This window comes from Pristiophorus japonicus, chromosome 19 (assembly GCF_044704955.1).
Source record: "Pristiophorus japonicus isolate sPriJap1 chromosome 19, sPriJap1.hap1, whole genome shotgun sequence".
NCBI lineage: Eukaryota > Metazoa > Chordata > Chondrichthyes > Pristiophoridae > Pristiophorus > Pristiophorus japonicus.
Window position 1 is genome coordinate 81500839 of NC_091995.1, and position 26694 is coordinate 81527532.

A 26694-nucleotide genomic window follows, 5' to 3' on the forward strand; every position below is an offset into this window, starting at 1 on the left:
GTGCTGCGGGGCGGCCGACCGGAGCCTAAGATGGCGGAGGGGAAGGAGCCGAATAACAAGTGGGTTCGGCTCAATGTGGGCGGCACGCACTTCCTGACCACCCGCCAGACCTTGTGCCGCGAGGAGAAGTCGTTCCTGTACCGGCTGTGCCAGGAGGAGGGCGAGCTGCTGTCGGACCGGGTGAGTGAAGGGCCCGGGGCGGCGGCCTGGGGATAGCGGGCCTCAACAAGCTCAAAGAGAGAGAGAGAGAGAGAGAGAAACCCAGGCTGCGGCTTCCCATCCGAACAGCTCAGAGTGCACATAGCACACGAGGCCCTTCAGCCCTTCAGCCCTTCAGCCCAGCTGCCTGTGCTGGCCCCAGCAGCAATCCCAGTCAGTCCCACACTCCCCCCTGCTCCTTTCCCCACAGCCCTGCACAATTTCCCCCTCCAGCAACAACTTGCATTTATGTAGCGCCTTTACCATACCAAAACCTCCCAAGGTGCTTCACAGGAGCGTTAATGAACAAAATTTGACACGTGTTAAGTGTTAGGACAGGTGGCCCAAAGCTTTGGTCCAAGAGGTAGGTTTTAAGGAGCGTCTTGAAGGAGGAGAGCGAGGTACCAGACCGGTTTAGGCAGGGAGTTCCAGAGCTTGGGGCCCAGGCAACAGAAGGCATGGCTGCAAATGGTGGAGCGAGTATAATCAGGGATGCTCAGGAGGGCATAGATCTTGGAGGACTATCGGGCTGGAGTAGATTACAGAGATACGGAGTGGCGAGGTCATGGACGGATTTGAAAACAAGGATGAGAATTTTAAAATCGAGGCGTTGCTTAACTGGCAGCCTGTGTAAGTCAGCCAGTACAGGGGAATGGGTGATGAGTTAAGACACCGACAGCAGAGTTTTGGATGACCTCAAGTTTACAGAGGGTAGAACATGCGAGGCCGGCCAGGAGTGAGTTGGAATAGGCAAGTCTAGAGGTAACAAAGAAATATTTATCCAGTTCCCATTCAAAAGTTATTAATGAATCACCTTCCATCATTCTATTCCGGCAGTGAATTCAGAAAATGGTGTCCATTTGCAGGAGGTTGCAGGCATGGTTACTGGCTGCATAGTTGGAGACCGAGTGTCGGCATAGGGTCATCAGTTCTGACGAAAGGTCGCTGACCTGAAATGTTAATGATATAAAAGCAGAAAATGCCGGTAACACTCAGCAGGTCAGGCTGCGTCTGTAGAAAGAGAAACAGAGTTAACATTTCAAGTCTATGATCATTTGTCAGAATGGGAAGATGTTACTTAACAGTTTATAAGCTAGTCATCATCATAGGCAGTCCCTCAGAATCGAGGAAGACTTGCTTCCACTCTAAAAATGAGTGAGTTGTTAGGTGGCTAAACAGTCCAATATGCGATCCATAGTCCCTGTCACAAGTGGGACAGATAGTCGTTGAGGGAAGGGGTGGGTGGGACAGGTTTGCCGCACGCTCTTTCCGCTGCCTGCACTGATTTCTGCATGCTCTTGGCGACGAGACTCTAGGTGCTCAGCGCCCTCTTGGATGCACTTCCTCCACTTAGGTCTTTGGCCAGGGACTCCCAGGTATCGGTGGGGATGTTTCACTTTATCAGGAAGGCTTTGAGGATGTCCTTGTAACGTTTCCTCTGCCCACATTTGGCTCGTTTGCCATGAAGGAGTTCCGAATAGAGCGCTTGCTTTGGGAATCTCGTGTCCGGCATGCGAACAATGTGGCCTGTCCAGCGGAGCTGATTAAGTGTGGTCAGTGGTTCAATGTTGAGGAAGTTGGCCTGGTCGAGGACGCTGACATTGGTGCGTCTGTCCTCCCAGGGGATTTGTAGGGATTATCCTACATAAGCTAGTACAGAGGCAGGAAAAAGGAGGGCAGGGAGGAACGAACAAAGGGGAAGGTCTGACAGGGTGAAGGGCAGGAGTGATTAACTGACAAAAGGGACGATGCTGCAAGGCAAAAGGGGATGGTAATGGGACAAGTAAAGAAATAAAAGATGGGTCTAGTCGAGGTGTAAATGGTTACAGCAGAGTAGTGGGGGGGGTGGGTGGGGTCAGGAAGCATGGAACATCTGGAAAGAAGAAGGCTTCCATGGCCCAGGAATGTGGTAGAGAAAGGTAGGGAGACCCCAGGGCTGTGTATCGATAATTGTTTCTCCACAGATGCTGCCTGACCAATTTTTATTTCAGAGATTAATGGAGCAGTTCTGACATAGGGTATAGAGCCAGGAGTGGCTGCAGCCTGAGTTACGAGTTCTTAACGTAGTCGGCATAAACATGGAGAATTGCTCACTCGGGAGGGATACCCCAGAATCGCAGTGACCGTAACTGATGCAGAACCAGTATAATCATAAAGGAACGCTGGTGAGATTGCAACCAGAGTCAGCGTTATTGAAGCATTCATTGATCAAAAGAATCTGCAGCAACACACACAATTCCTCAAAGACTGTCAGGAGAGGCTACGCACAGTAGCGACTATCAAAGCAATATCAGTAACCAGTGCAAGTTCAGTATAAACACAGGCAGCGATCCGGAAAAAGACCTTGGGAGGCTGCAGATAGCTAGAGTAAGGATAGTAATCAAACCGAGTCAGTATAAACAGGAAACAAAAACAAAATACTGAAACCACACAGCACCTCCGACAGTGCAGCACTCCCTCAGTACTGCACCGGAGTGTCGGCCTAGATCTTTGGAGTGGGACTTGAACCTACAACCTTGTAACTCAGGTGAAAGTGCTGCCCACTGAGCCATGGCTATGACATTTTGAGTGTGCACTCTTCATCAGAACTGATGAAGGACTACAGTTTCTAAGATCTGTTGCCTAGGCCCCAAGCTCTGTAATCTGTCTCTACCGCTCTTTCCACCGTCAAGACGCTCCTTAAAATCTACCTCTTTGATCAAGCTTTTGGTCACATGCCCTAATTTCTCCTTATGCGGCTTGGCGTTAAATGTTTTGTCTTCTAATACTCCTGTGAAGCACCTTGGAATGTTTCACTATGTTAAAGGTGTTATATAAATACAAGTTGTTGTCTCATTTGGACAAATGCACCTCTGACAATGCAATGCTCCTTAGGATGGCCACCAGGATTATCATCTCAAACTTTAGTATGGGTCTTGAATCTATAATCTTGGTCTTAATCTTTACCATAATCTCACCCGGATTAGACCAGGCAATTCATGGAGAAAAACACTGATGTCGACTTGATTACATTTTTCTGTCCTATAACACTCTGCGTTTTATAATTTGTCTTGATTGGAAGTAGTCAAAAACTTAGTGAATCCTTGTGTAATTTAAGAGGACCAGGAGTTGGATAGGGTGTTTATTGTGCATCATTGTAAAGTTATGCATCTCGGTTCGAAAGAGTTGAGAGAAACTGTTGACTGACAGCAGGAAAAGGCCTTTTGTAAAAGGGAGCAGCATTTATGAGAAGAAAAACTGAGGGCAGCAACGAGCATTTGAAAATTTTAGCAATTCATTGAAATTCTTTAGGCGTATTGCCAAGAACAGCTTAAGAATCGAAACATCTGTGGTGTTGACATTCCATGTGTGAAGTTTTTAATAAGGTGAATTTTGTGAGGCTGTGTCTCAAGCAGCTCAACTCCATGATTGGTTCTGGGATCCTGAGTCGATAAGGTTCACAGTACCATTCTGTTTATTTCTAAGTTTAAAAAAAAAAATTCCCTTCAATTTTCCTCATTTTTTGAATTCACTGATCTTTGCTGGGATTTAGTTCCACTGATGTCGGAGAGTTGTCGGAATCTAGAATGCATGAACTAAAAGGGCGGTGCAGGCTGATTCCATAAATAATTTTGAAAGGGAGTTGGACAGGTACTGCAGGATTACGGACAAAAAGAAAGGGGTGTGGGGCTAAGCACGACTGCTCTTGCAAAGAAATAGCACGGGCCGAATGGCCTCCTTCTGTGCTGTAAGTTTCTATGATTCTCTGGAGCTGGCAGCCATCTGGTCTTTCACTGAAGTTACTGCTCTTCATTCGTGAGCCCAGAGAGTGAGCGTTGGCAGAATAATCGGCCATAGAAGGCATCACAGCAGACACCCGTTCCTGTCCTGTCCCTCGCCTGACGTCTATAAACGTTTGTGCTTTCCAGCAAAGGTCATTGGATGGCAATCGTCTAAATGCAAGGGCATTATTCTCACAAGTGGCATCTTTGTCAGCCTATTCAACAACAACAACTTGCATTATATAGCGCCTTTTAATGGAGTGAAACGTCCCAAGGGGTTTTGCGGGTATTGGGCTAAGCTGCATAAGTAGCAGTTAGGGCAGGTTGGTCGAAGAGTTAGGTTTTAAAGAGCGTCTTAGAGGAAAGAGCTTGCGGCTTCGGCAACAGAAGGACACGGCCACCGATGGTTGAGCAATTTATAATCAGAGATGCTCAAGAGAGCAGAATTAGAGGAGCGCAGACATCTCGGAGTGTGGGGGAGATTTCAGAGATGGGGAGGGGTGAGTGATGCCATGGAGGGATTTGAAAATAAGGATGAGAATTTTGAAATCGAGGTGTTGCTTAACCGGGAGCCAATGTAGGTCAGGGGTGATGGGTGAGCGGGACTTGGTGCGAGTTAGGACGAGGGCAGCCAGTGGGAGACCAGTCAGGAGTGCATTGGAATCGTCACGTCTAACAAAGGCATGGATGAGGGTTTCAGCAGTGGATGAGCTGAGGCAAGGGCGGAGACGGGCGATGTTACTGAGGTGGGAATAGGCGGTCTTAGATATGCTGCAGGTATGTGGTCGAATGCTTAGTTCAGGGTCAAATATGACACCAAGGTGAACAGGCTGGTCCAGCCTCAGACAGAAGAGGGATGGAGTCAGTGGCTAGGGAGCGGAGTTTGTGGCGGGACTGAAAACGATGGCTTTGATCTTCCCAATATTCAATTGGAGAAAATTTCTGCTCATCCAGAATTGGAAAAATAAATTGTACCTTGTCAAATTGCGCCTTTTCAAGATGTTCCAAAGCACCTCCCATCTAGTGAGTTACCCATGATTCGCAGTCACTGCTCTTGTGCAGGCAACAGAAGCCCAAAACAGCAGCTGCAGAGGGGACCAATATTCCCTTTAAGCTGTGCTGCTGTGCAGCGTTCTGGAGGTCCCGCGCAGCCGGCTCACTGGCTTTGAAATGGGGAAAAACTGCGCGCGCACGGTATTTTAAAGGGACCACACACCCAACAGAAAATTGGAAGGGAATCTTACCCTGTCCCCACTAAAAAGGAAAGGCCTCCACGCTGGCCCTTTAATGAGGAGCTTTAATCTACAAAGACGATCTCTTCAAGCACTGGGAGATTTCCCAAAAGAAGTAACTTTAAAACTCCCATTTATTAAGCCACACATCAGTGCAGCGATGTGCATTTCTCCTTAGCTCGGAGACATTTGGGGCTAATTGTGGTTCCTCAGCTGAGCTCTGTCAACTTTGCATGGATGGGGAATGGAACGAAGAACTTTCTGGTCTGTATTGGCTGTGCCTTAACCCCCTGCACCACTGAAGGAGCTGACATTTTTGATCATTATTGCTCTTGATAAAGAAGTTTCCGTGAACAAACAATCTTGCATTTATATAAAGAAAAGAAAGACTTGCATTTATATCGCACCATTCACGACCACCGGATTTCCCAAAGCACTTTACAGCCAATGAAGTACTTTTTGAAGTGTAGTCACTGTTGTAATGTGGGAAACACGGCAACCAATTTGTGCACAGCAAGCTCCCACAAACAGCAATGTGATAATGACCAGATAATTTGTTTATTGATTATGTTGATTGAGGGATAAATGTTAGCCAGGACACCAGGGATAACCCCCCTGCGCCTCTTTGAAATAGTGTCACCTGAGAGCAGACGGGGCCTCCGTTTAACGTCTCATCCGAAAGACGGCACCTCTGATAGTGCAGCACTCCCTCAGCACTGCACTGGAGTGTCAGCCAAGATTTATGTGCTCAAGTCCCTGGAGTGGGACTTGAACCCACAACCATTTGACTCGGAGGTGAGTGTGCTACCCACTGAACCACAGCTGACACAATAGCGGCTTTTGCATCCTCTAGGTATCCCAGCCGATGAATTATAGTGTAGTGGTTAAATATAGAATGGGCAAATGCAGCAGCCAATTTATACGCAGCAAGCTTCCACAATGGCAAATGAGGTGAATGACCAGTTTGTGTGTTTCTGGTGGTATGAGTTGAGGGTTGGTCAGGGCACCAGGAAAGCTTCCTGCTCATCTTTTGAATAGTGCCGTGGGATCTTTTACCTACATCTGACGAGTCAGATGGGATCTTGGTTTAAAACAAAAGACTTAGATTTATCTAGCGCCTTTCACGACCACCGACATCTCAAAGCGCTTTACAGCCAATGAAGAACTTTTGGAGTGCAGTTGCTGTTGTAATGTGGGAAACGCGGCAGCCAATTTGCGCACAGCAAGCTCTCTCAGCCGTCTGAATCGAGAGGTGTGAGTGCTACCCACTGAGCCACAGCTGGCAATGTTTAACATATCATCTTTGAAATTCTCTACCCCAGAGCGCTGGTGGATGCTCAGTCATTGAGTATATTTACGCTCGTTGATATCTGCGCTCCTCAAGTCCTGCCCTCTAGAGCATCCCCGATTATCCCTGATCAACCATTGGTGGACGTGCCTTCAGCTGCCTGGGCCCGAAGATCTAGAACTCCCTCTCTAAACCTCTCCGCCTCTACTTCTCTTTCCTCCTTAAGACGCTCCTTAAAACCTCTTTGACCAATCTGCCGTAATTTCTTCTTGTGGCTGGGTGTTCGATTTATTTATTTTGTCTACTGTGAAGCGCCTTGGGACGTTTTACTACGTTTAAAGACGTTATCTAAATACAAGTTGTTATTCAAGACCGAGATCACTAGATTTTTGGATAGTGAGGGAATCAAGAGATGTGGGGTTAGTGCGGGAAGTGGAGTTGAGGTGGAAGATCAGCCATGATTTTATTGAATGGCGGAACAGGCACCGAGTGGCCTACTCCTGCTCCTATTTCTATTTCTTAATGTGGCAATACAGCACACTCTCACCAGAGTGACAGCCCAAGTTATGTGCTTGGAGTGAGGTTTGAGCCCACAGCATTTTGACTTGGAGGCAATAGCGCTGAGTCAAGCTGCACACTTTTAAAGCTAACACCCTTCCCAGCAGATGTTCTTAAGCCGGATGTTAGAAGCTGCTGGAGAGTGGCTGGGTGATATTATCAGGATTTTAGTAAAACTAAATAGCGGGGTGGGGGGTAACATTTTGGCACTGTGTTCATCTTAACTGCAAAAACAGCCAGCAATAGAATTATAGATTTAGTCCCGGGGATCCGAGTCAATTTTTCAGTTGAATAACACAAGATTGATCTGCAGGTGGTGTTTGTTCTGGGAGCAGTTTGAGGCGATGAATTAAAAGCATCACAGGAGGCACATTGCACAAAATTATAAGGAAAGAAAGACTTGCATATATATGGTGCCTTTCATGACCACCGGGTGTCTCAAGGCGCTTTACAGTCAATGAAGTACTTTTGGAGTGTAAAGAGCAGGGATTAATTGGAAAGAGCAGGGATCTATCAAAGAGCTGACACGGGCCGAATGGCATCCAGTACTGTGTGATTCTAACCTGAAGGCCCAACTATTAAAATGAACAACAGCAACCTATATTTATATAGTGCCTTTAGTGTAATAAAATGTCCCAAGCAAAGTTCCCTTTTAATTTTTTTTTGGGTGCGTGGCCCCTTTAAGGGACAATACGGTCCATTCAAAATATGCGCGGTTTTTCCCATTTAAAAGCTGCACACGAGCTCCAGAGCATGGTCCCAAGGCGCTTCAAGGGAGCGTTATCAAAAACAAACTAAAATTTGACAGCGAGCCATTTAAGGAGATATTGGGGCAGATGACCAAAAGCTTGGTCGATGAGATAAGTTTTAAGAAGCGTCTTAAAGGAGGAAAGAGAGGCGGAGCGGATTAGGGAACGAATTCCAGAGTTTAGGACTTAGTGACTTGATAATGGGAAGAATTGAATTCCTTAATTGGTGTGAAGGTTTGTGAATGGGGGCAGGGCAGGATATGTAGCATTATTGCTGCCAAATCCTGAGGAAATACAGAATGCGTTTGTCAAAATCCTGGATCGAGGTTGCACTTCAGAATAAAAAGAGCTAATTGTTGTTTTTTTATCCGTATGACGATTCATCAATAGAGTGTGAGAAGTTAATTCCTTAAAGAGTCTTCACAGATTGACTGCACTTGTCGCTGTGTCAAATAATCTGGTTAATTGTATAGTTGTATTCAGATAGAATCTGATGACACAGAAGGAGGCCCAATGTGCCTATGCTAGTTCATTGCCAGAGCTACCCAATTAGTCCCCCCCACCCCCCCCCCCCCCCACTCTATCCAGACTGTCTGTTTCTATTTCAGTTTGCATACGCAACCAATTTCAAAATTATCGTCCTTGTTTACAAATCCCTCCATGGCCCTCGCCGCTCCCTATCTTTGTAATCTCCTCCAGCCCCACAACCCCCCCCGAGATGTCTGCGCTCCTCTAATTCTGCCCTCTTGAGCATCCCTAATTATAATCGCTCAACCATCGGTGGCTGTGCCTTCTGTTGCCATGGGTCCAAGCTCTGGAACTTCCTGCCTAAACCTCTCTGCCTCTCTATCTCTCTCTCCTCCTACAAGGCGCTCCTTAAAACCTACCTCTTTGACCAAGCTTTTGATCACCTGCCCCAATTTCTCCCTGTGCAGCTCGGTGTCAAATTTTTAATCTCATAATACTCCTGTGATGTGCCTTGGGACGTTTCACTATGTTAAAGGCGCTATATAAATACAAGTTATTGTTTTAGTGCCTTGAAATTCAGTGTTTCGACCAGAAATGACCTTACTGAGGTGTATGGTATCGATGATGATGATGGGTACCGGTGAATCTCTGGTGTATTGCATGTTGAGCAAAATAAAATTGGCACGCCAGGCATATTGCACAATATTGCAGTATGCTGGCTCAACTGTGTTTTGCCTCTAGTTTTGGTGTCAGTACAATAAATACGGCTGGTGACAGCACTGCGTTCCCTGTTCGGGAAGCTTGGCTGCACACCTTCCATGCTGGTGAATCCAGTGGGCAGGGAATTGTGCAACCTCATGTACATTGCCGAGAGTGGCAGGGCAGATTTATGTGCCACCCGCCCACCTTTGGCTGGGCTATGTCTTCAAAAATAGTAAACCAGTGACTTTGTTCCTCAGGACGAGACGGGTGCATACCTGATTGACCGGGACCCCACGTACTTCGGGCCGATTTTGAACTATCTCCGACATGGCAAACTGGTCATCAACAAGGAGCTGGCAGAGGAAGGTAAGGCGTGTACACTTGGGAACGTAGGAAGAAGAGTAGGCTCCTTGAGCCTGTATTCAATGAGATCATGGCTGTATCCTAACTCCATTTACCCATCTTGCTGCCATATCCTTTTATACCCACAGTTAGCTAAATGGTCTGGTTTCTGATTTTAAGGTTATGTCCCCTTGTCCTAGACTCCCCGTCTGCGGAGAAATTTTCTATCTACTCTATCAAATTCCTTTCAAGCTCTTAAAAACCTCAATCAAATCACCCATAACCATCTATATTCCAGGGAATACAAGTTTATGTAATCATTGGTGTAAGTTGATGGTCAGTTGTGGCTCCATGGGCAGCGCACATGTCTCTGAGTCAGAAGGTTATGGGTTCAAGTTCCACTTCAGGGATTTGAGCACACAAAATCTAGGCTGACACTCCCGGTGCAGTGCAGAGGGAGCGCTGCACTGTTGGAGGTGTCGTCTTTCAGATGAGAAGTTAAACCGAGGCCCCGTCTGCCCCCTCGGGTCCCACGGGCATTATTTCGAAGAAGCGCAGGGGCATTATCCCCGGTGTCCTGACCAATATTTATCCCTCAATCAACATAACAAAAACAGATTATCTGTGCATTATCACATCGCTGTTTGTGGGAGCTTGCTGTGCACAAATTGGCTGCTGCATTTCCTACATTACAACAATGACACCACTCCAAAAGTACTTCATTGGCTGTAAAGTGCTTTGAGACATCTATATAAATCCAAGCCTTTCTTTGTCTTCAAACCTCTCTTCATCATGTAATCCTTGGAGACCTGGTAACATTCTGGTGAATCTATGCTGCGCTCCTGCCAAGGCCAATATATCCTTCCTAACGTGCGGTTTCCAGAATGGTACACAGTGCTCCAGATGTGGTCTAACCAGGGCTTTGTGCAGCTGTAGCAAAACTTCCTCCCTTTATATTCCAGTCCTCCAGATACAAAAGCTAACATTCCATTAGCCTTTCTGATTATTTTTTTGTACCTGATCACTACATATTAGTAGTCTGTGCACATGGACCCCTCAATCTCTTTGGACTGCCACTGTTCCTAACTTTTCACCATTTAAAAAATATTCGGCTCTATTCTTTTTTGGTCCAAAATCGATGACCTCATACTTACCAGTGTTGAAATCCATGTGCCATAGTTTTGTTTTTGTTTGCCCCATTGAGTAGTAGAGCAAAATAACCTTGACGAATCGCTTGGTTGCAGGTCCTGATTTTTCTTTACAAACTCAGATGCAAATTTAAAGTGGGTTGGTTACATCTGAAATAAAGCCGATTTATTTCTCCTTTTAACCATAGTGAAATAATGTTCTTTAATAAAGGACTAAGTCCCGTTCACCCATCATCCCTGTGCTCGCTGACCGGCATTGGCTTCCGGTTAAGCAACGCCTCAATTTTAAAATTCTCATCCTTGTTTTCAAATCGCTCCATGGCCTCGCCCCTCCCCTACACTGTAATCTCCTCCAGCTCCACAACCCTCCAAGCTATAACACTACAGTGAAGTACTGCTGGTTAAAGAACGGTCACCGGTGGTGTTGTGTCCTTAGATTCTCTAATAATGACTCCACAAGGCAATGTTGTACTTGAACTGTAGTGACCATAGTCCTTTATTTGTTCACTCCAGAGTGAGAATCACATCTGGTGGCCTGCCTTTTATACTAGGCCAGGCACACCTATACAAGTCTCCTACTGCTGTGCCCTCTGGTGGCACACCTTGTGATAGTACCAATAGTAGCCATGCAGGATATATGACCGGTGGAAACAGTTTGAGATGAATTAAGAAATAGGAGCAGGAGTAGGTTATACGGCCTCTCGAGCCTGCTCTGCCATTCAATAAGATCATGGCTGATCTGATCCAAAACTAATCCCACTGCTCCACTCTCTCCCCGTGGCCTTGTATTTTCCACTTTTTCCAACATCTATCCAATTCACCCTTTAAAAGATGCAACAGTCTCTGACTCAAACACTTCTTGTGGCAAACCATTCCATGCATGTGTAAAGAAATCTCTCCCAACTGCTTCCCTCAATGTTAAATCATTGACCCTTGGTCACACATTCTCCAGCCAGAGGAAATAGTTTTCACTATATCGCAGCTCATTTCAATTATGCTTTTTACAACCGTTTCTCCTTTCAACTTGCTCCGCTCTAGTGCCAAGAGACCTGTATCTCTCATCTATCCTCGTAACTATATTCTCCCGTTACTGGCCAATTCATGCGGGTGAATTTACGCTATGCCATTAATGTCCTTAGCAAAGAGGAGTAGTTTTCAAGATTATGAAGACAAGAACATACGAACATACGAAATAGGAGCAGGAACAGGCCATTCGGCCCCGCGAGCCTGCTCCGCCATTTAATAAGATCATGGTTGATCTTCGACCTCAACTCCACCTTCCACGTCTGCTCCCCATATCCCTTGGTTCCCTTGGTATCCAAAACTCCGTTGATCTCTGTTTTGAATGACTGAGCCTCCACAGCCCTCTGGAGTTGAGAATTCCAGAGATTCACCACTCTTGAGTGAAGAAGTTTCTCCTCATCTCAGTCCTAAATGGCCGACCCCTTATTTTGAGACTGTGACCCCTGGTTCTCGATCCCCAGCCTGGGGGAAACATCCTCTCTGCAGCTACCCTGTCAAGCCCTGTAAGAATTTTGTATGTTTCAATGAGATCACCTCTCATTCTTCTAAACTCTAGAAGGCAACTGATTGAAGCAAATTGCTCACTGTGGGGAAGATGCAAATACTGAAATATAAGCAGGCAAGTCCAGCAATACAGTTGTGGAATAAAAAGATAAAAATGTTGGAAATACTCAGCAGGTCAGGCAGCATCTTTGGAGCGAGAAACAGAGCTAACGTTTCAGATCGATAGCGGAAAGGTCATGTTAAGTAACTCGGTCGAGTTACAGTTGATCAATTGTAGGGCCTCATTGCCCGTTCCTGCTCCTAAAAGGTCATTTTCAGTTCTCATGAAAGGACCAGCTTTTTTGTGCAAAGATTCATTTTCTGATTTTCTTATAAGCCATCTGTGCTTTTATCATTTTTATCTCCATCCTCTCTGTTTGTGATTTTCTCTCCCCTCAAACAATCCTTTTGTCTTATCCACAGGACTCTCACCAGATGAACTGGTAGGAGGGCGAAGTGTAATCATTAGTCGTGTGTGCGACAGAATCTCATAAATACTCTCATTTGGTGTCAATGATGTGCCTGCTCAAGCTCTCTGATGAGTCCCCTGTTGTTCTATGTTTCTGTCTCACCTCATTTTGAAAAGTGCAGCTTGTTAGAGAGGAGGCATTTTGCATCTGCTGAGAGCGTCCTGCCTGCCTGTAAATGCGGACACAATCTGGCAGCTTGCTTCAACTCAAAATGGGTATCATTAGTTGGCATTGAGTACAGTAAGCTGTACGGTAGCATTGTGATTATGTTCCTGGACCAGTAATCCAGGGGCTTGGACTAATGATCCAGTGACGTGAGTTCAAATCCCATCACAGCAGCTGGGGAATTTAAATTCAGTTAATTAAATAAATCTGGAATAAAAAGCTAGTATCAGTAACGGTGATCATGAAACCCATTGTTGCAAAAACTCATCTATTTCACTAATATCCTTTAGCGAAGGAAATCTGCCGTTCTTGCCCAGTCTGGCCGATTTGTGACTCCAGACCCACAGCAAGGTTGACTCTTAACTGCCCTCTGAAACCGCCTAGCAAGCCACTCAGTTGTATCAAACTGCGAGGAAAAACACTGCAGCAGCTCAAGAAAGTGGCTCCCCACCACCTTCTCGAGGGGAAATTAGGAATGGGCAATAAATGTCGGCCTTGTCAGCGATGCCCACATCTCAGGAACACATTTTTTAAAAACGTTAGCTTGCACTCTGTAGAAGCAGGGCTGAAGTTTCCTCTTGGCTGGTAGCAGCAGACAGAATGAGGTGGTCAGGGTTGGGAAAAGTATAGGAAAACTAGTTTAATTGTCGGCACTAAAATTAAATATGTTGTGGTTTTGAAAAGGATAGCTTCAGATGGTCTTGTGTGTCCTTGTAAAAACTCTGCCAGGGTTGCACTGAATCACAGACACTTGTGGCCACAGCAATTATAATAATGTTTCTCTCTTGCAGGTGTCCTAGAAGAAGCAGAGTTTTACAACATCACACCTCTCATTAAATTAGTGAAAGAGAAGATCAAAGAGAGAGACTGTAAACCCACACAGGTAAGAGAATGGCGTCGGGGGAGGGGAGGGGAGTGGTGGCGGTTAAGGAATGGGTAGGAAGGAACAAGCAAAATATTGGATACTCTTTCCACCCCCTCCATTTTTTGACCTCTCCCAAAGCTGCTTATTCATGCCAGCGTAGAATTACGTGCTGCCTTCCCCCAAGGCTGTTCTTCAGATGTGCCCACACTGCGATATGTGTGCGCGCTAGGTCCGTGCAGCAGAGCAGGTCTCCAGTTTGTCTTGGTTAATCCTTGCCACTGGACCAAGACCTAGCTCTGTCAAGCCCGTTGTGGTGGCTGGTGTGCAACGGTCACCACACGTTAAAAAAAATCCACGCACCCTTCAGGATGTAGTTCAGGACCTGGAACTTTAGGTCCTTCATTGGAACACCTGTGAACTTATCCTTTTTTGGCGTGGAAGCAAGTCATCCTCGTTTCGAGGGACTGCCTATGATGATGATCTTCAGATGTGAGCTTACCGGTTCACTGTCAGCAGGCTATTCGACTGGGCGGGGAAGTATTACCGTGTCCCTAATCGATACCCTCACGGGTGCCTTTCCTCGTGGGAGTCACAAAATTGCACCAGGAGCCGTTCTATCATTGTTTTTCCGTCCTCCCTAGCGCTGCGGCTCGAGTCTTCCTGGTTCAGTTCCCCACCATGTGGTGTAGTTACCAACTGAGCCACCAGGGGGAGCTCAGATACTGGATAATGGAGTGGTGCCTGGGCAGGCATTCCACAGCAACATCTCCAAGGGTTAACGTAGAGGTGACAACATAAAGTTTCACTTTGAGTCAGCAGGGTTTGCATGCTTAATTTGCTCAAATTAAATTCCTCCCTCTGCTATTTTAAAGGAGTTGACAGTAGTTTGAAATAAAATTTAAACGAAGCCCATGCTGCTCAACTAGTGCATTTTCAAGTATGTCAGCTGTGGATCAGTGGGCAGCACCCTTGCCTCTGAGTCACAAGGTTATGGGTTCAAGTCTCACTCATAGGAACATAGAAAATAGGTGCAGGTGTAGGCCCTTCGAGCCTGCACCACCATTCAATAAGATCATGCTGAGCATTCACCTCAGTACCCCTTTCCTGCTTTCTCTCCATACCCCTTGATCCCTTTAGCCGTAAGGGCCACATCTAACTCCCTCTTGAATATATCCAATGAACTGGCATCAACAACTCTCTGCGCTGGGGAATTCCACAGGTTAACAACTCTCTGAGTGAAGAAGTTTCTCCTCATCTCAGTCCTAAATGGCTTACCCCTTATCCTTAGATTATGTCCCCTGGTTCTGGACTTCCCCAACATTGGGAACATTCTTCCTACAGCTAACCTGTCCAGTCCCGTCAGAATTTTATATGTTTCCATGAGATCCCCTCTCATCCTTCTAAACTCCAGTGAATACAGGCCCAGTCGATCCAGTCTCTCCTCATATGCCATCCTGCCTTCCCGGGAATCAGTCTGGTGAACCTTCGCTGCACTCCCTCAATAGCAAGAACGTGTTTCATCAGATTAGGAGACCAAAACTGAACACAGTATTCCAGGTGAGGCCTCACCAAGGCCCTGTACAACTGCAGTAAGATCTCCCTTCTCCTATACTCAAATCCCCAATCTATGAAAGCCAACATACCATTTGCCGCCTTCATCGCCTGCTGTACCTGCATGCCAACTTTCAATGACTGATGTACCATGACACCCAGATCTCGTTGCACTTCCCCTTTTCATAATCTGCCGCCATTCAGATAATATTCTGCCTTCGTGTTTTTCCCACCAAAGTGGATAACCTCACATTTATCCACATTATACTGAATCTGCCACGCATTTGCTCACTCACTTAACCTGTCCAAGTCACCCTGCAGCCTCTTAGCGTCCTCCTCACAGCTCACACTGCCACCCAGCGTAGTGTCATCTGCAAACTTGGAGATATTACACTCAATTCCCTCATCCAAATCATTAATGTGTATTGTAAATAGCTGGGGTCCCAGCACTGAGCCCTGCGGCAACCCACTAGTCACTGCCTGCCATCCTGAAAAGGACCCGTTTATCCCGACTCTCTGCTTCCTGTCTGCCAACCAGTTCTCTATCCACGTCAGTACATTACCCCCAATACCATGTGCTTTAATTTTGCACACCAATCTCTTGTGTGGGACTTTGTCAAAAGCCTTTTGAAAGTCCAAATACATCACATCCACTGGTTCTCCCTTGTCCACTCTACTGGAAACACCCTCAAAAAATTCTAGAAGATTTGTCAAGCATGATTTTCCTTTCATAAATCCATGCTGACTTGGACCGATCCTGTCACTGCTTTCCAAATGTGCTGCTATTTCATCTTTAATAATTGATTCCAACATTTTCCCCACTACCGATGTCAGGCTAACCGGTCTATAATTACCCGTTTTATCTCTCCCTCCTTTTTTAAAAAGTGGTGTTACATTAGCTACCCTCCAGCCTATAGGAACTGATCCAGAGTCAATAGACTGTTGGAAAATGATCACTATTTCTAGGGCTACCTCCTTAAGTACTCTGGGATGCAGACCATCAGGCCCCGGGGATTTATCGGCCTTCAATCCCATCAATTCCCCTAACACAATTTCCTGCCTAATAAGAATTTCCTTCAGTTCCTCCTTCTCACTAGACCCTCGGTCCCCTAGTATTTCCGGAAGGTTATTTGTGTCTTCCTTCGTGAAGACAGAACCAAAGTATTTGTTCAACTGGTCTGCCATTTCTTTGTTCCCCATTGTAAATCCACCTGAATCTGACTGCAAGGGACCTACGTTTGTTTTCACTAATCTTTTTCTCTTCACATATCTATAGAAGCTTTTGCAGTCAGTTTTTATGTTCCCAGCAAGCTTCCTCTCATACTCTAGTTTCCCCCTCCTAATTAAATCCTTTGTCCTCCTCTCTCAGTTCTCAGGATTGCTGCTTTTTCTGGCCAATTTATATGCCTCTTCCCTGGATTTAACACTATCCTTAATTCCCCTTGTTAGCCACAGTTGAGCCACTTTCTCTGTTTTATTTTTACTCCAGACAGGGATGTACAATTGTTGAAGTTCATCCATGTGATCTTTAAATGTTTGCCATTGCCTATCCACCATCAACCCTTTAAGTATCACTCGCCAGTCTATTCTAGCCAATTCACGTCTCAGATCATCGAAGTTACCTTTCCTTAAGTTCAGGACCCTAGTTTCTGAATTAACTGTGTCGCTCTTCATCTTAATAAAGAATTCTACCATATTATGGTCACTCTTCCTCAAGGGGCCTCGCACAACAAGATTGCTAATTAGCCCTTTCTCATTACACATCACCCAGTCTAGGATGGCCAGCCCTCGAGTTGGTTCCTCGACATATTGGTCTAGAAAACCATCCCTAATACACTCCAGGAAATCCTCCTCCCACCGCATTGCTACCAGTTTGGTTAGCCCAATCAATATGTCGATTAAAGTCGCCCATGATAACTGCTGTACCTTTATTGCACGCATCCTTAATTTCTTGTTCCCAACCTCACTACTACTGTTGGTGGTCACAATTCCCACAAGCGTTTTCTGCCCTTTGGTATTCCATAGCTCCACCCATACCGATTCCACATCATCCAAGCTAATGTCCTTCCTTACTATTGCATTAATTTCCTCTTTAACCAGCAATGCCACCCCACCTCCTTTTCCTTTCTGTCTATCCTTCCTAAATGTTGAATACCCCTGGATGTTGAGTTGCCAGCCTTGGTCACCCTGGAGCCATGTCTCCGTGATGCCAATTACATCATACCAGTTAACTGCTGCCTGCGCAGTTAATTTGTCCACCTTATTTCGAATACTCCTCGCATAGAGGCACAGAGCCTTCAGGCTTGTCTTTTTAACACACTTTACCCCTTTAGAATTTTGCTGTAATGTGGCTCTTTTTGCTTTTTGCCTTAGGTTTCTCTGTCCTCCACTTTTACTTTTCTTCTTTCTATCTTTTGCTTCTGCCCCCATTCTACTTCCCCCTGTCTCCCTGCATTGGTTCCCATCCCCCTGCCATATTAGTTTAACCCCTCCCCAACAGCACTAGCAAACACTCACGCTAGGACATTGGTTCCGGTCCTGCCCAGGTGCAGACCGTCCGTTTTGTACTGGTCCCACCTCCCTAGAACCAGTTCCAATGCCCCAGAAATGTGAATCCCTCTCTTCTGCACCACTCCTCAAGCAATGTATTCATCCGAGCTATCCTGCGATTCCTACTCTGACTAGCACGTGGCACTGGTAGCAATCCTGAGATTACTACTTTTGAGGTCCTACTTTTTAGTTTAGCTCCTAGCTCCCTAAATTCGTCTTGTAGGACCTCATCCCATTTTTTTACCTATATCATTGGTACCTATATGCACCACGACAACTGGCTGTTCACCCTCCCCCTTCAAAATGCTCTGCACCCGCTCCGAGACATCTTTGACCCTTGCACCAGGGAGGCAACATACCATCCTGGAGTCTCGGTTGCGGCCGCAGAAACGTCTATCTATTCCCCTTACAATAGAATCCCCTACCACTATAGCTCTCCCACTCTTTTTCCTGCCCTCCTGTGCAGCAGAGCCACCCACGGTGCCATGAACTTGACTGCTGTTGCTCTCCCCTGATGAGTCATCCCCCTCAACAGTACCCAAAGCGGTGTATCTGTTTTGCAGGGGGATGACCGCAGGGGATCCCTGCACTACCTTCCTTCCACTGCTCTTCCTGTTGGTCACCCATCCCCTATCTGGCTGTGTAACCTTTACCTGCGGTGTGGCCAACTCACTAAACGTGCTACTCACGATATCCGCAGCATCTTGGGATGCTCCAAAGTAAATCCACCTGCAGCTCCAGTGCCGCAATGCGGTCTATCAGGTGCTGCAGGCGGATGCACTTCCCACACATGTAGTTGTCAGGGACACTGGAAGCATCCCTGACTTCCCACGTAGCACAGGAGGAGCATAATGCGTGTCCGAGCTCTCCTGTCATGACTTAACCCTTACATTAATTTGGCAACAACAATGCTAAAAGGTTACTTACTGGTAAAGAAAAAGAAAAACTACTCGCCAATCACTTACCCCCTTGGCTGTGACGTCACCCTTCTATTTCTTTCTTGCCTTCTCTCCCTGCAGCTGCATCAGCTGGCCTTTTGTAGACCTCTTTGACTGCCGCTCCCCAGACACTCTGCTGGGCCTTTTGTAGGCCTCTCCGACTACCGCTGCACCTCCTCCTCGAAGCTGCTCCCTGGACTCCCTGCTGGGCCTTTTGAAGGCCTCCAGGGACCTGAGCTCCCAGTGCAGTGCTGAGGGAGTGCTGCACTGTCTGAGGTGCCGTCTTTCAGATGAGACGTTAAACCGAGGCCCTGTTTGCTCTCTCAAGTGGACGTAAAAGCACTATTACGAAGAAGAGCAGGGGAGTTATCTCTGGTGTCCTGGACAATATCCCTCAATCAACATAACAAAAGCAGATTATCATTGCTGTTTGTGGGAGCTTGCTGTGCGCATATTGGCTGCCGCGTTTCCCACATTACAACAGTGACCACACTCCAAAAAGTACATAATTGGCTGTAAAGCACTTTGGGACATCCTGAGGTTGTGAAAGGTGCTATATAAATGCAAGTCTGTCTTTTCTTTTATGTTGTATTTGTTTGACTGCCAATGCGGCCTTTCCAAGATCACAGCTGAAGTGCTCCCTTAGTAATCACGTTTACAAATTTTATGCTCCTGACTCATTCTCTGCAATCATTGGCTGTTTGACCACACCTGAAATTTATAATGACTGACTCTTCAATTGTAAAATGTGATATTTGAACTGTGATATATTGAGACGTAACAACTGGAGCCAGACGGGGGGGCACACGAGATAGATGGAAGATGTTAATGAAAGATAAATCCTGCTGAATCTCTGTTCGAATACTGAGGGATTTCATGCCAGCTTGTTAAGTGTTGGCACGCTCCTATCCAACAGTCTAACTCGAAAAGCAAATTATTATTTATATGGAGAAAATTTACAAAATGCTGCAGTACAGAGGGACCCTGGGGGTCCTTGTGCAAAAAGTTAGTATGCAGGTACAGCAAGTAATCAGGAAGGCACATGGAATGTTGGCTTTTATTGCAAGGGGGATGGAGTTTAAAAGCAGAGAAGTCCCGCTACAATTGTACAGGGTATTGATGAGGCCACACCTGGAGTACTGAGTAAGGAGAGATATACTTGCACTGGAGACAGTTCAGAGAAGGTTCACTCGGTTGATTCCTGCGATGAAGGGGTTGACTGTGAAGAAAGGTTAAGTAGGTTGGGCCTGTACTCATTGGAGTTCAGAAGAATGAGAGGTGATCTTATTGAGACATATAAGATAATGAGGGGGCTTGACCAGGTAGATGCAGAGAGGATGTTTCCCCTTGTGGGGGATTCTAGAACTAGGGGGCATTGTTTTAGAACCGGGATCGCCCATTGAAAACTGAGGTGAGGAAGAATTTCTTCTCTGAGGGTTGTAAATCTGTGGAATCCTCTGCCCCAGAGAGCTGTGGAGGCTGGGTCATTGAATATATTTAAGGTGGAGATAGACAGATGTTTGAGCGATAAGGGAGTAAAGGGTTATGGGGAGTGGGCAGAGAAGTGAAGCTGATTTCATGATGAGATCAACCATGATCTTATTAAATGGCGGAGCAGGCTCGAGGGGCTAAATTGCCTACTCCTGCTCCTTATTTCTTATGTTATTCTAGGGACTATAGACTTCGTGTCCTCAATCTCTCCTCATAGGGCAATCCCCCTATCCCAGGAATCAGTCTGACAGGGTAGATGCTGGGAGGATGTTTCCCCTGGTTCGGGAGTCTGCAACAAGGGAGCACAATCTTTCACCAATAATCTGAGAAAATAATTCCTTTATATATATTAAAAAAAAAATCCGAGGTTGGCTATACTTCACTGCCTCTGTAAAATTGGACTGTGGGTTGACTATAAGTGAGTGTGCTATGCAATAAAGTTAGCTTACTTGTATTCTGATTGTATATTTCCGCGGTAATTTGCCCGGGGAAAGGGTTTCCTGCTTCAAAATTCAGTGCATGTGTTTGCCAGAAATCAGCTGTATGAAGTAGTTACTGAGATATTATAGTATTGGTGAGTCTCTGGTATGTTAACATATTCAGCGATTAAAAGTGCTGAATTCAATTAAAAATGCTGCAGTATCTCTGTTTCCAGCAAATCTCCCTGAAAGTGCCATCTTCCAGGAATGATTTCCCATTTCGTACAAGAATGTAGGTGCTCCTTTGGCATCCACACAGAGGAGCGTAGCTAATTGACCGAGGAATTCATTAGCTGTTGTAAAGCAGGTGTAGGCTGGTAACCAAATAATAGTGTTATAATGAGGGTTAACTGTAATTATTATTCCAAAAAAACTCAATCATAGAAATTTACAGCACAGAAGGAGGCCATTTGGCCCATCGTTCCCATGCTGGCTGATAGAGCTAGCCAGCCTAATCCCACTTTCCAGCTCTTGGTTTGTAGCCCTGTGCATATCCAAATGTTATGAGGGTTTCTGCCTCTACCCCCCTTTCAGGCAGTGAGTTCCAGACCCCCACCACGCTCTGAGGGAAAACATTTCTCCTTGAATCCCCTCTAAACCTCCTACTAATTACTTTATTAAATCTGGTTATTCACCCCTCTACTAAGGGAAATAGGTCCTTCCTAAACACTCTATCTAGGCCTCTCATAATTTTATACACCTCCTAAGGTCTCCCCTCAGCCTCCTGTGTTCCAAAGAAAATAGTCCCAGCCTATCCAATCTTTCCTAACCGGCTAAAATTCTCCCGTCCAGGCAACATCCTCTGCACCCTCTCTAGTGCAATCACATCCTTCCTGCAGTAGTCCAGCTGTGGCCTAACTAGTGTTTTGTACAGTTCAAGCATAATTTCCCTGCTCTTGTATTCTATGGCCTGGCTAATAAAGGCAAATATCCTGTGTGCCTGTATTAGTGTCAACCAGATAAAGTGAATTGCTGAATGTGTGGCGTGATGGAAGATGCTAATTACAGTCCGCGTTATCTCATTTCTGCAGGTTCCCACAAAACATGTTTACCGAGTCCTTCAGTGTCAGGAGGAGGAGCTGACACAGATGGTTTCCACCATGTCTGACGGCTGGAAGTTTGAACAGGTGAGGCCGGGCAAGGGTGCCTGTGGTTTAGTGTCGCGAATGCTCGATTAGAAGCCGCAGAATCACACTGGCATCTCTTATTGATTTACTGTGACCCGTTAAAAGGCACTGAACCTCAACATTTTCCCCGCCCTTCAAAACAAAGACCAGCCCTGTGAGATTTAGAATGGAGACCATGGAATTTACTTCTAGGGTTAGTGGTTGAGGCAGGAAGTGTCAACATTAAAGGTCAGATTGGAGCTTTGGATGAAAGGAGAATTTGCGAACAGGGTGGGTAAATAGGGTTATGTCTTATTTGCTCGATTACAGGGTATGCGTTGTTACAGACTGGTTGGGCTCCGTAGCCTGTTGCAACATCTATATATTTCTTCATCTCCATTCCTGTAACTATGGCCTCTTGTGCATCCTCTCTCCCTTTGCCCCATTGGCATCAGCCTAGGCCCCAATCTGTGGAGTTCTTTCCCTAAACCCACCTGTCTATCTACCTCCATTCCTTCTTTAAACCCGTCTGTGCACTGCCCTCTCCCAGCCCCCTCCTGGAACCCCCCCGGGCCCTCTCCCAGACACTCTTCTCTCCACACCCCCCCCGCCAAAGCTCTCTCCCGGACCCTCCACCAAACTCCGCTCTGTGACCGAGCCTGTAATTACCCCTCTCAATTACCCTGGCTTGGCGCCTGTTTTGCGGGAGCCTCTCCGGCGCACTGCGGGATTTAATCCGACGTCCGAGGTGCTGTATAAACGCACGCTGCTGCTGCTGTTGTTGTTGTTGCAGTTGGTCAGCATCGGATCTTCCTACAACTACGGGAATGAAGACCAGGCGGAGTTCCTGTGCGTCGTTTCCAAGGAGCTGCACAACACCACCAACGGGATAAGCTGTGAACCGAGCCGGAAAGTTAAGGTGAGGCGTACGTGTTGTGTCGAGCGAGATTCGGGCTGGGCGGGGAGGGAGGGAGGGAAAAGGGTTGGCGGGGAGGGATCTGAAGCCACTGGCTTGTGTGCAATGAACTTGTTGCCGATTAATATGCGGTTGTAGTTCAGTAGAACGATGGCCTGGGTGATGTAAACCCTTTTTGTTTGTTCAAGGTGATGAATCGTGATTTATTTTTCAAGTTGTACAGCAGCTTGCTGGGGGCCGCACGATGCTGCTGGCAGGATACCCACTGCGCTGAGTCTCAAAGTGGAAGATGTCCGCGAGGCATCTCTGTGTCTGTGTCCGTCAGTGACCCTCCGTGTGGTGCAGACCGACAATCCCCCGTCCTGGATGCCAGATCCTGCTGGTTCACTCTGACCCTCCTGCTCTGTCCCAGTGTGTCACTGTTGCGCTGTGTACTCTCATACTGCAGAGTGAGAGAAAAGTCTAATAAAGAGTTACCTTAGTGGTAGTAAGTAAGTATTCCAGTCCACGGAGTATTTGAAGGTAATGCAAGCTTTATCCTGAAATGTCCAAGGGCATTGTTCCCTGTAATATGCACTTTGTTCCGTGTAGCCTGTGACTTTCAATGCGCGCTCCCGTTAAATTTCTGAGCACGCGTAGGATTTACAATGTAAAAGCCGTTGAGTGGCCTGCACGCACCTTACCTTAGCAGGAACATTGATCCAGGTAAATGGGGATCTGGCAGGAAAGTGGAGTTGATGTAGACCTTCAGCCACGAATCTCATTGGCTCGAGGCACGTGTGGCCGACTCCTGCTCTCGTTTCTTCTCTTCCTTCCCAAACTCAGCGTTGGTGAGTGGATAAATACATTTTCGCTTTTTTTTTTCTTTTAAACCCGTCATTGGCTGGCCCCAGTTGTCGGGCATCTATTCCCATACCATTTCCAAGATTTCAGGGTCCTGACCAATGTTCCAGTTAATTTTTGGGGAGATGCGCCAGGCCATTCCTACTGGCGCGCACCCGCGGTTTCTCCGATTTAAGGCGGTGAGCCGGCTGCGCGGGAGCTGCAGAGCACTGCATTGAGCCTCGGCCTCCCTCTCTTCCAGTCACTGAATGCCGCAGAGTGTCTGTGAACCACCGAGCTACTCGGTGACGTGTGGCTGCTTTTTGATTTTTAAAAGCGCGAGACGGTCTGCAAGTGTAAAAATGATTGCTTGCTTAATCTTTAGCCATTCTTCTTTTCTGTTTAACCTTTGACCCCTTGTGCATGCTGCATGCTGGATAAAGGGCGAGGACGAGGAAGCTGATTGTGATATGAATGACGGGGAATAAAATGTAACTCACGTACCCGGTGGTGAGAACTGGTAGTGACTTAGAATGAGCCTGGTAGTGGGATCGTTTCAGCATTCCCATTGTGTTGTGAACTTCATGAAACCACGCCGCAGGGCATATTTAAAAGAAGACCTGGTCTAGTCTCTGGGTGAACGAGTAGCGCCTTTAGCTGTATGTGTCGCTTAGTGAGTTGTGGCGTGTGTGTGTCTTCATGTCGTGTGTGTGTGAATGCGTCTGACTTTGTGTGCACGAGTGTGTCCCTTGTGTATGTAATCTGTGTGCATGTGCACACCCCTCTCGCTTACGTCAGCGAGCCTCTCTGTGTGTTAACCTCTGCCACAGTCAACCTCCTTCCAAGCCTTTCCTTCATTGTTCAATTGAGTGGGATTGCCCTTGTTTGGTTTTACTCGTACCTATGTGATTGCAGCCACTTCTCTACCTTCCTCTGCACCACCACCTCCAGAGTCACCAAGGATGTGTCCTCTGTCACCTCTTCCACATCTGCGTGCTGCACCTGGATACCATCCGCTTCCACATGGGCGCCTGGGACACCTAGTTCTTCTGCGTTGCCCTTCAGTTAAACATTGGGAAGTTTGACGTCACTGCCACAAACTCTGCCCCCGCCACTGATCCATCCCTTCCTGCCCGTGATGTGAGCTTCCAACCCCATATGCTCAAGTGTCAGCTTGGCTCAGTGGGTAGCACTCTCGCCTCTGAGTTAGAAGGCTGCGTTTTCAAGTGTCCAGGGACTTGAGCACAAAAATCTCGGCTGACACTCAGGTGGTCATAAAAGATCCCATGGTACTATTTTGAAGAAGAGTAGGGGAGTTATCCCCGGTGTCCCGGCCAATATTTATCCCTCACTAAAACAGATTATTTGTCATTATCACATTGCTGTTTGTGGGAGCTTGCTGTGCGCAAGTTGGCTGCCGCGTTTCCTACATTACAACAGTGACTACACTCCAAAAGCTGTAAAGTGCTTTGAGACGTCTGGTGGTCGTGAAAGGCGCTACATAAATGTACGTCTGTTTTTTTTTACGCTCTCCATCACAGACCATTTACTTACAGCTCCATCGCTGCCTCAGCCCATCTGGTGCTGAAATCCTTATCTGCGCTGTTGTCGCCTGCTGACTCGACTATTCTACTGCTCCAGCCTCAACCCCTCGTAAACTTGAGCTCATCCAAAACTCTGCCTGCATCCTATCCCGTACTAAGCCCCATTCACCCCTCACTCTTCTCCTTGCTCCCTGACCCCAGTGCCTCCAATTTAAGATTCTCATCCTTGTGTTTAATCCATTCATGACCTCACCCCTCCCTAAATCGGTTACCTTTTCCAGCCCCTCGTGTGCACATTTGCTCCCTTGTGCGTTTGTGTCTGCCCCCTCCCATGTGCATACCCGTGCCTTGTACGCACCCCTGCCGCGTGTCGTCTTCCCCGCTCGTGGGCGCCTGTGCACATACAACTCTCTCGTGTGCATGCCTCTTGTTTGTGTATCTGCGTGCTGTCCGCACGTGGCTTGTGCGACCCTCCCTCCCCACTGCTTGTTTGTGCGACCCTCATATGTATGCTCCTCCTCTCGTGGTCGCTTGTGCATATGGCTCTCTCTGTTCACAGGACTGTTTGTGTGCACGCAGGCCTCTCTTTGAATCGGGAGTGCTTTCCTGTGTGCGCGTGTGCACTTATGCCTCTGTGTGTCCCCGTGTGTGCCTCGCCTCGCCCCGCTACCCCTCTCGCCGTGTCTGTCCCTCTCGCCGTCTGTCTCTCTTTCTTTCCCTCCTATCTATGTCTCTCCCTCTTGCTTTCTCTGTGTAGTTGGCTGTTAGTACACTTAAAATGAGGATTGAACGGCTGATAACGCTTGTGTGTTTGGCAGTGCAGCTGAGATTGGTCCGAGTGACTGGAGATTTAAGTGCACGCTTAAAATATTTACAGAAAATCATTTGTGTAACATTTCTGTTTCCCTACCTAAAGAACGGTTTAACTATTCCTCGAGTTTTGTTGCCTGCTGATAAATGGATGAGAAACATGATTTGGTTGCACTCTATAAGCTCGTCACGTGACTGCCTGTATGCGGCCACCAGATGGCGCTCTTCAGGCTGATAGCGGTGAAAAGGGAACATGCTAAATCATGGTTCTGGAATCCTTGGCCATTTTGTTTTTAACGGAGAGTGTTTGAGCGTCGACTGCGTGACTTCTCTGCACAGCCCCCGCTGGCTTGTGGATCCGCGGTGCCGGATGGGAAGTTATTTCTCAAACCGTGGACAATTCACGTCTGTTTTTTTTTTAAAGAGAGGCACTTCACACCTTGGTGTCGAACATCTTTTCTCTCTCAGTTTTTGATTTATTTGATCTCTGAAAAAGCTTTTAAAATTGAGAACCCGGACACCGTGTGTCAGTTGAGCAGCAGGACGACTGCGATTGGAGAAGACCTCTGCTCCGTGCAGCGGGCCAGGGGTTCAGGGAGGGATAGATGGTTCTTTAACATTGCATACGACAATCCGCCAATGTGGGTTAGCGTTGGGCATTCCTTGCTTTTGTAACCGTGCGTTATGCCACACAGACAGTACCGACTATTCCAAGCAACTCACGTCTCACTCATTGTCCTGTATCTTTTGGCTATCATGTAATAAAGCAGCTTGGGTTTGAACCAAATTTGCCTCGCCTGGTGTTAACTCAGTCTGCCTCTGGAAAGATTGAAGGAGCACGCGTGCGTCAGAGATGGAGAACCAGTCCATTTACGAGGATGCTTCCTAGCTACACCCCTGGTCCCACTGCTGCACAAGTAGTTATCGGGCAGCGGGAGTAACCTTCCAGATGGAGAATTAAAATTATCCACATTA

At 46.8% G+C, this 26694-nt stretch overlaps 1 protein-coding gene across 3 annotated transcripts in view; it reads left to right on the forward strand.

Annotated features, from left to right (window-relative positions):
• Positions 1-26694, forward strand: part of LOC139229995 (BTB/POZ domain-containing protein KCTD5-like) — a 32897-nt gene continuing 6203 nt past the window's right edge. For 2 of the 3 annotated variants that reach the window (XM_070861703.1, XM_070861704.1), the window contains exons 1-5: positions 1-180; positions 9214-9322; positions 13439-13530; positions 21553-21648; positions 22421-22546. In XM_070861703.1, the coding sequence (XP_070717804.1) occupies positions 31-180; positions 9214-9322; positions 13439-13530; positions 21553-21648; positions 22421-22546 (573 nt within the window). In that variant the 5' untranslated portion in view covers positions 1-30. Of the gene's footprint in view, positions 181-9213; positions 9323-13438; positions 13531-21552; positions 21649-22420; positions 22547-22731; positions 26507-26694 lie in introns of those variants that run through there. The other variant, XM_070861702.1, reaches the window with a different exon arrangement.